Here is a 10,574-nt window from a genome sequence, read left to right as displayed (position 1 = left end):
GAAAAGATGAGAAAAAGACTCACCCAGGGGCGTTCCCGCTGCGGTCCAGTCCGATGGGCATCGCGGTCCGGGGCCTCCCATCTTCTTACGATCACAACCTCTTATTGTCTTTACGCTGCGGCTCCGGCGTACTTTGTAGGTCCTGTTGAGGGCAGAGCAAAGTACTGCAGTGCGCAGGCACCAGGAAAGGTCAGAGAGGCCAGGCGCATGCGCACTGCAGTACTTTGCTCTGCCCTCAACAGGACCTACAAAGTACGCCTACGCCGGAGCGTGAAGACAAGAAGAGGACGTCATCCTATGAAGATGGGAGGCCCCGGACCGCAGAGGGGACCGCCCCTGGGTGAGTATAATCTAACCTCTTTTTCTCATCTTTCAGGATACATCAGGGGCTTATCTACAGCATTACAAAATGCATTACAGAATGCTGTAGATAATCCCCTGATGCCGGTGGGCTTAGCTCACCTTCCATTTTGGGGGTGACAGGTTCCCTTTAATGTGACCTTGGTAGATCCAAAAACAGGTGAGCGCTAAAGGAGGACAGAACAGGCGAGCCTAGGAGAGGCAAGGGGCGAGCCTAGGAGAGACGAGGGGCCTAGGAGAAGCAAGCCGAGAAGAGGTGAGGGGCAAGCCTAGGAGAGGTGAGCATAGGACAGACAAGCCTAGGAGAGGCGAGGGGCGAGCGAGTGTACTTACTCGTTGCTCGGGTTTTCCTGAGCACGCTTGGGTGGTCTCCGAGTATTTGTAACTATTCGGAGATTTAGTTTTCATCGCGGCAGCTGAATGATTTACAGCTACTAACTTACTTGATTACATGTGGGGATTCCCTAGCAACCAGGCAACCCCCACATGTACTCAGCCTGGCTAGTAGCTGTAAATCATTCAGCTGCCATGATGAAAACTAAATCTCCGAGCAGTTATAAATACTCAGAGACCACCCAAGCGTGCTCAGGAAAACCCGAGCAACGATGTACACTCGCTCATCACTAGTGATGGAGTGAACATAGGAGAGGCAAGCCTAGAAGAGGAAAGGGGCGAGCCTAGGAGAAGTGAATCTTGGACGGACAAGCCTAGGAGAGGAGAGGGTTGAGCCTAGGAGAGGCAATGGCGTGAGCCTAGGAGAGACAAGCCTAAGATAGGCGAGCCTAGAATTTACCTGTAGGGTCGTAAGAGTTTAGGGGTTTAATGTGCCATCTGTATTGGTTCAGGGGGTCTATATTCTCGTTGAGATGAATGGTGTCATTTGAACTGTGGGAGCTTTAAGTTACATATTTTGGAAGTGTGTTCTAAATAAATTGATTGGGGGAAAAAAAAAAGAAAATATTTTCCCAGCGACTCATTTACCCTTTTCCTATTGTCCATTCTCAAACACGGATAAGTATGGGTGGGTCCTGACGTGTACAGCAGCCTCCCCCCGACATAGTTGATGGGGTCAGTGTTACTGTAATTTTGGATATAGCACAAGTGGGGAAATGATGGATACATAATTTGCTCCATAAAACCAGAAAGCGGTTTGTTTTCAGCCCTCTCGTACTTTGGTGGATGAAATTATACTTCCTACTATTAGAACATCTGATATTGTGACAATTTCCTTTAAAGAAAATTCTAAATATTGGTAAAATTCAGCTACAAAATGACTAAATATAACTTATAGGAAAAAGCAAATTAAACACAATTTATTTGTTTTATTTTAATGGGTTATTTCATCATTAACAAAAACAATGTCACTTAAAAAAATATGGTCCTTTATATGGTCCTTTCTATGAACAGGGGTTCACGGGACAATACAGCCAAGTCCCGGTAAACTCTCCGCTGTTTATTTTGGGTTTCCTGATAATTGTTCTATAAAATGGCTTTTTTTCAGTTTTTGTTTTCTAAGCCTCATTTAATCTATTTTTTGGTAAGAAATGTGCAAAAAAAGAAAAGAAAAAAAAAAAGCAACAAATGGCAAAATATAACCTATGGGGATAGCAGAGGCAAACACATGAGGTGAGACCCTCGTGACTAAAGAAGTTTTTCCCCCATGAAAATGAAAAAATTCCCCCCAAAAAATCAAACACAAACTGTCTTCTGCCAAAAATGAGATCTGTGAATACAATGGCACCTGCAGTCCCCACAAAGGGACTTTAGAAAAGAAGAGAACGAATCAAAAACATATTTTGGGGGAGATTTTTACATCTTTTTGAAAAAGGGGAAAATATTCTTTTCAGAAAACCTGGTTACAATTTCCAAATTCCAGATCGTTGGCTGGAACAACCGTTGGTGACCTGGTTCTCGATTTGCAAAAAATTCCATTTAGTCCATAGAAATTTCCACAGTCACAGACGAAAAAAATAAAAAAAGATAAAAAGTAACAACAAAATTAAAAAAAACATAAAAAATTAATCTCGGCACAAATACGAAAAAAGACAATTTGTGGCAGGCGGCGATCAGGCAGATAAGCGAGAAGTACTAACTACTTAGTTAGCAGCGAAGTGACGGCCGACCAGAATTATCTAGAAGTCTCCGCGGCAGAAGCTGTAAACCGGTTAATAAACCGTAACACTGAACTACATCGGCGGCAGCAGCAGAGGCGGACGGAGTGGTCAGTCGGTCCAAGAGTCTTTGGTGGACAAAGCTGGAGCTCGTATCTAGGAACGACCCGCGGAGGCGATGTTACATAGCAGCCCGTGCCCTCGCTGTATGGCATTTCTTGCACAGCACGTGGCCGTCCAATGGGAAGCAACCAGAGTCATCGGCTTCGATGGAGAGGGGGCAACCACAGTCCTGAGGGGGTGAGGAACGGAAAAAAAAAGTTTTACGGATTTAATCGATTGACAAAAGCATTTGAAAAATCAGGTTAAAAGGCAAAAAAAAAAAAAAAATGGCACACAATGCCAGGCAGCAGCCACAAAAGCAAGTGAAAAAAAAGTGAAGACCAGATCATAGAAAAAGAGAACGGAGCCTCACCTCGCACTTGTAGCACATCATATGGAAGTTCTTCTCCAACGCCACCACCCTTACGGTCTCATCCCGTCCAGGTTCTGGGGCAATGGGTTCTCCGCAGACCGAGCAGCGAGGGGCATATTTCCTAAAGACAAACAAAAGGGGCAGAGGCAACGTAAACAAAACCGACCCTAGGTATTGTCAATGGATCGATACAGAAGAGAATCACGGGGCACGGCCTGGCAGAGAGGATGGAGGCGACTAATGGCACAACATGGACACAGGAAGCGGAAATAACAGAGGCACGCACCACCAATGGGACACACGCACCGCCAACGGGACACACGCACCGCCAACGGGACACACGCACCAGCAGAACAAGTATGAGAGGGAGCGCTATCTATAACATGAGCACTGCTAATTCAACATAGGGATGTCAGCCGGATAGAACATCCTGGTTTTCTGGGGCAAACTAACCTGTGATAATCGGCGACGCAGTGCGGCAGGTTATTCTGATCCACAATAAAAGGTTCTCCCTGCAGGGGGCGACTGCAGACGGCGCAGGTGAAACACTCCGGGTGGTAGGCCTTGCCCATGGCTTTCAGCAAACGCTCCAGTATCTTCTTCTCACACACGGCACAACGCTCTAATGTGTCCTGTGGGGAGAGACAACCTGCATTACACACTGTGCTCCAATGTGTCCTGTGGGGAGAGACAACCTGCATTATACACCGCGCTCTAATGTGTCCTGTGGGGAAAGACAACCTGCATTATACACCGTGCTCTAATGTGTCCTGTGGGGAGAGACAACCTGCATTATACACCACGATCTAATGTGTCCTGTGGGGAGAGACAACCTCCTGCATTATACACTGCACTCTAATGTGTCCTGTGGGGAGAGACAACCTGCATTATACACCGTGCTCTAATGTGTCCTGTGGGGAGAGACAACCTGCATTATACACCGTGCTCTAATGTGTCCTGTGGGGAGAGACAACCTGCATTATACACCGCGCTCTAATGTGTCCTGTGGGGAGAGACAACCTGCATTATACACCGTGCTCTAATGTGTCCTGTGGGGAGAGACAACCTGCATTATACACCGCGCTCTAATGTGTCCTGTGGGGAGAGACAACCTGCATTATACACCGTGCTCTAATGTGTCCTGTGGGGAGAGACAACCTGCATTATACACCACGATCTAATGTGTCCTGTGGGGAGAGACAACCTCCTGCATTATACACTGCACTCTAATGTGTCCTGTGGGGAGAGACAACCTGCATTATACACCGTGCTCTAATGTGTCCTGTGGGGAGAGACAACCTGCATTATACACCGTGCTCTAATGTGTCCTGTGGGGAGAGACAACCTGCATTATACACCGCGCTCTAATGTGTCCTGTGGGGAGAGACAACCTGCATTATACACCACGATCTAATGTGTCCTGTGGGGAGAGACAACCTGCATTATACACCACGATCTAATGTGTCCTGTGGGGAGAGACAACCTCCTGCATTATACACTGCACTCTAATGTGTCCTGTGGGGAGAGACAACCTGCATTATACACCGTGCTCTAATGTGTCCTGTGGGGAGAGACAACCTGCATTATACACCGCGCTCTAATGTGTCCTGTGGGGAGAGACAACCTGCATTATACACCGTGCTCTAATGTGTCCTGTGGGGAGAGACAACCTGCATTATACACCGTGCTCTAATGTGTCCTGTGGGGAGAGACAACCTGCATTATACACCGCGCTCTGTGTCCTGTGGGGAGAGACAACCTGCATTATACACCGCGCTCTAATGTGTCCTGTGGGGAAAGACAACCTGCATTATACACCGTGCTCTAATGTGTCCTGTGGGGAGAGACAACCTGCATTATACACTGCGCTCTAATGTGTCCTGTGGGGAGAGACAACCTGCATTATACACCACGATCTAATGTGTCCTGTGGGGAGAGACAACCTCCTGCATTATACACTGCACTCTAATGTGTCCTGTGGGGAGAGACAACCTGCATTATACACCGTGCTCTAATGTGTCCTGTGGGGAGAAACAACCTGCATTATACACCGTGCTCTAATGAGTCCTGTGGGGAGAGACAACCTGCATTATACACCGCACTCTAATGTGTCCTGTGGGGAGAGACAACCTGCATTACACACTGTGCTCCAATGTGTCCTGTGGGGAGAGACAACCTGCATTATACACTGCGCTCTAATGTGTCCTGTGGGGAGAGACAACCTGCATTATACACCATGATCCAATGTGTCCTGTGGGGAGAGACAACCTGCATTACACACTGCGCTCTAATGTGTCCTGTGGGGAGAGACAACCTGCATTACACACTGTGCTCCAATGTGTCCTGTGGGGAGAGACAACCTGCATTATACACCATGATCCAATGTGTCCTGTGGGGAGAGACAACCTGCATTACACACTGCGCTCTAATGTGTCCTGTGGGGAGAGACAACCTGCATTACACACTGCGCTCTAATGTGTCCTGTGGGGAGAGACAACATCCTGCATTATACACTGCACTCTGTGTCCTGTGGGGAGAGACAACCTGCATTATACACCACGATCTAATGTGTCCTGTGGGGAGAGACAACCTGCATTATACACCACGATCTAATGTGTCTATTTTTCAGGACAGACGACCCAATGTGTTCACAGTCCCCGGACTCGCCTGGTAGCAGTCTTCGCAGAGAGGCCGCCCTTCGCACTCATAGTACTGCTGTCCTTGCAGCTGCTGGTCACATTTGGAGCAGGTGAAGCAGTGGACGTGGTACAGGTGCTCGCCAGCCCGCACCACCGTCTCCGTCCTGGACAGTCCCTGGCCGCACAACTTACAGCGATCTACAAAGACCAACAACAGACATGACACTAAGACTCTAGAATTAGGAGGAGCGCAGACTGGCAGGACCAATCATAAGGAGCAAATACCCTAGAGAACACCAGGATCAAAGAAAAACAATGAGCATTATTTAGTGGTTTAGTGGTGTATGGCGGCATTATTTCATAACCCAACTGAAGTTTTCTATCAGAATCTTGCAGCAATATGATGTGTGCTCTGTAGGAGAGAATTAAATATTGCACATAATACCACCATATAGTGCCTGAATGTGAGATGTATATGGCAGGAATATGGTGGCTTATATGGCGGCTTTATATGGCAGTATTATGGTGGCATTATATGGCGGCATTATGGTGCCATTATATAGCAGAATTATGGCAGCATTGTGGTGGCATTATATGGCAGAATTGTGATGGCAGTATTACAGCGGCATTACACGGCAGTATTAGGGCGGCATTACACGGCAGTATTAGGGCGGCATTACACGGCAGTATTAGGGCGGCATTATACGGCAGTATTAGGGCGGCATTATACGGCAGTATTACGGTGGCATTATTATAGTAGCATTATATTGCAATATTACAGTGGCATTATATGGCAATATTAAGATGCCATTATGTGGCAGTATTGTGGTGGCATCATATGGCAGTATTGTGGTTGCATTATTATACTACCAACAATAGTAAGTGGGTGGGGGATACTGATTTTCTGAAAACCCATGTCTACTACTGACACCACTGAGGAATCAACTACACCACAGACTAAGTGAGCCCCATCCACCGATAAATAATCCTTTGCAATATAGAAACATTATACATAAAATATAGAAATGTCTACAAACGATAAAAGTATATATGCTGAATAAAATAGCAGCACCCAACACACACACAATTGTCTACACTACCATCTACATCTGCCGTTAGGTAGGATGTAGACGTTGATGTAGATGGGGATTCGGAATCACACAAGGTCTCTATTGGAACAAGATGCCTACAAGAAATCACAGGGGATCTGGGTGGATAATTCTGACCATTCAGATGCTTTCACCCTCTTCATACACGACAATATCCTGCCAGCTTTACAAGCAGCTTATTGACACTGAGCACTTCATACATTTTACTTTTACCAGTTTCTCATAACTCCAAGAAATGTTGCGTCATTTTTGTGCCTGAAGAAGTTGTGTTCCAAAATCATATTTTAGAACCACTTCCCATGATATGTAACAGTAGTGGTAGGACACCAGGACCAAAAAAATCCACAAAATGTTCCTCGGGACAATTCGTGACCATCATCATCTATTATTTTTTTCCCCTACGAGTTCTGACTAGTTGGCATTGTCTCCTCTGCAGCCGCAGGTAATTGACACAGCTTCTTGATATATTTAATTTGTAAGAAAAAATTCAGACTGATCTCGGCAGCGGATAATCTGTGTGAGAACGAGAATGGCTAAAATGATTATAAGATTTACGTCCAGACAAACCTAATCCGTGGGTTTATTAACCCCAGAGCTACGAGCGGTTCGATATCTATGAGGCTTTTCATTATCATTGGCAAATTAAGGTTCTTTTTGATGTTTGGAATTTTTCATTTATGTTTCTTTTTAAAAAAAATAAATAAATTATGATGTGGAAACCATGAGCAAGCTGCTTTGGCTGAGATTTCTCATTGCCTTGAAGTTTGGCTCATACACACACGGCTCACTACTACTACTACTACTACTACACACACGGCTCACTACTACTACTACTACTACTACTACTACTACTACTACTACACACACGGCTCACTACTACTACTACTACTACTACTACTACTACACACACGGCTCACTACTACTACTACTACTACTACTACACACACGGCTCACTACTACTACTACTACTACTACTACACACACGGCTCACTACTACTACTACTACTACTACTACTACTACACACACGGCTCACTACTACTACTACTACTACTACACACACGGCTCACTACTACTACTACTACTACTACACACACGGCTCACTACTACTACTACTACTACTACACACACGGCTCACTACTACTACTACTACTACTACTACACACACGGCTCACTACTACTACTACTACTACTACTACACACACGGCTCACTACTACTACTACTACTACTACACACACGGCTCACTACTACTACTACTACTACTACACACACGGCTCACTACTACTACTACTACTACTACACACACGGCTCACTACTACTACTACTACTACACACACGGCTCACTACTACTACTACTACTACTACACACACGGCTCACTACTACTACTACTACTACTACACACACGGCTCACTACTACTACTACTACTACACACACGGCTCACTACTACTACTACTACTACTACACACACGGCTCACTACTACTACTACTACACACACGGCTCACTACTACTACTACACACACGGCTCACTACTACTACTACACACACGGCTCACTACTACTACTACTACTACACACACGGCTCACTACTACTACTACTACTACTACACACACGGCTCACTACTACTACTACTACTACTACTACACACACGGCTCACTACTACTACTACTACTACTACTACACACACGGCTCACTACTACTACTACTACTACTACTACTACACACACGGCTCACTACTACTACTACTACTACTACACACACGGCTCACTACTACTACTACTACTACTACACACACGGCTCACTACTACTACTACTACTACTACACACACGGCTCACTACTACTACTACTACTACACACACGGCTCACTACTACTACTACTACTACTACACACACGGCTCACTACTACTACTACTACTACTACACACACGGCTCACTACTACTACTACTACTACACACACGGCTCACTACTACTACTACTACTACTACACACACGGCTCACTACTACTACTACTACACACACGGCTCACTACTACTACTACACACACGGCTCACTACTACTACTACACACACGGCTCACTACTACTACTACTACTACACACACGGCTCACTACTACTACTACTACTACTACTACACACACGGCTCACTACTACTACTACTACTACTACTACTACTCACACGGCTCACTACTACTACACACACGGCTTACTACTACTACTACTACTACACACACGGCTCACTACTACTACTACTACTACTACACACACGGCTCACTACTACTACTACTACTACTACAACTACTACTACTACTACACACACGGCTCACTACTACTACTACTACTACTACTACTACTACACACACGGCTCACTACTACTACTACTACTACTACTACTACACACACGGCTCACTACTACTACTACTACTACTACTACTACTACTACACACACGGCTCACTACTACTACTACTACTACTACACACACGGCTCACTACTACTACTACTACTACTACTACTACACACACGGCTCACTACTACTACTACTACTACTACACACACGGCTCACTACTACTACTACACACACGGCTCACTACTACTACTACACACACGGCTCACTACTACTACTACTACTACTACACACACGGCTCACTACTACTACTACTACTACACACACGGCTCACTACTACTACTACTACTACACACACGGCTCACTACTACTACTACTACTACTACTACTACTACTACTACTACTACTACTACTACTACTACTCACACGGCTCACTACTACTACACACACGACTTGCTGCTGCTGCTGCTGCTACTACTACAAAATCATTTTTGCAATTGGGTTTTATTAAAAATGTTGCACCACTTGGCTTTCACAGACTTTGTCTGCACATTTACCGTCATTTTGATGTGGTCTGTGCCCAAAAATCAGGTGAGAGGCTCAGAAAAAGACGAAAGAGAAACAAACGCTCCTATTAGAAAATGAACTCACTGACAGATTCACAGTGAACTCATTCCTCAGCCAGCAATGGACAGTGCAGCAACAAATAGCGCAACATTTTTTATGTAAAAATGAATTTTGAGCCCCATTACAATACATACAATAAGTAAAATAAAGTCCTGAAAGACAAACCCTTTAACTGGTCTCCAAACCAGACATTTCCTGAGATGTATGGCACAAGATAAATGACCATCTTTTAAGAAAAAAATATATATACTTTCAATATATCCTTTTTTGTGACTGATGCCTCTTTTAAAGGGAACCTGTCAGCAGGCTTTTGTTACGTTATCTGAGAGCAGCATAACGTAGGGGCTGAAACCCCAATTCCAGCGATGTGTCACTTATGGGCTTCTTGCTGCAGTTTTGATTAAAAAACTTTTTCTCTGCTGCAGATCTTGCAGTTCTTTGAATGCTGAGCTCTGTATAACCCCTCGACATCACTGATTATGCATAGGCAGAAAGCGGCCAGTGTACAAAGAAATGGGCCAGTCAGTGGTGGGGGCGTGGTTGGACTACCTAGTAACAGGTTTACTAGTCCTCTAGTGATAATCTCCTGCTGATAAAAGTAATTTTATTCAAGTGACAGCAAGTAGTCCAGTAAGTAACACATTGCTGGAATCAGGCTTTCTGCCCCTACATTATGATGCTCTCATATTAGGTGACAAAAAACTGCTGACAGATTCCCTTTAAGAATGACACCTCTTTTCCCCCCTAAACAAATGGTCGCCTATCCCTCGGCTGAGCCTCAACTCTCCAACCATCTGTTACCTGAAAATGGAAAAGAGAAAATTAAGTGGTTTTCTTTGTGGAATTTTTGAAGGTTTGATTTCTGCTTTACTTGAATTGTGCGACTTTAGAATCTTTGAGAACTAGATGCT

The 10,574-nt window shown here is 45.0% G+C and overlaps 1 protein-coding gene across 5 annotated transcripts in view; it reads right to left on the bottom strand.

Moving 5' to 3' along the window:
• Positions 1–1,667: 1,667 nt before the first annotated feature.
• The window catches only part of ZYX (zyxin), a 36,489-nt gene continuing 27,582 nt past the window's right edge, over positions 1,668–10,574 (bottom strand). For all 5 annotated transcript variants that reach the window (XM_077258091.1, XM_077258093.1, XM_077258090.1 and 2 more), the window contains exons 6-9: positions 5,614–5,783; positions 3,400–3,578; positions 2,947–3,067; positions 1,668–2,763 (exon numbers count right to left, since the gene is read on the bottom strand). In XM_077258091.1, coding sequence (XP_077114206.1) covers positions 2,653–2,763; positions 2,947–3,067; positions 3,400–3,578; positions 5,614–5,783 — 581 coding nt within the window. In that variant the 3' untranslated portion in view covers positions 1,668–2,652. The remainder of the gene's footprint in view (positions 2,764–2,946; positions 3,068–3,399; positions 3,579–5,613; positions 5,784–10,574) is intronic.

Source organism: Ranitomeya variabilis, chromosome 4 (genome assembly GCF_051348905.1).
Source record: "Ranitomeya variabilis isolate aRanVar5 chromosome 4, aRanVar5.hap1, whole genome shotgun sequence".
Lineage (NCBI taxonomy): Eukaryota > Metazoa > Chordata > Amphibia > Anura > Dendrobatidae > Ranitomeya > Ranitomeya variabilis.
Note: the sequence above shows the minus strand (reverse complement) of the source record. Positions and strands in the feature narration are given on the sequence as shown.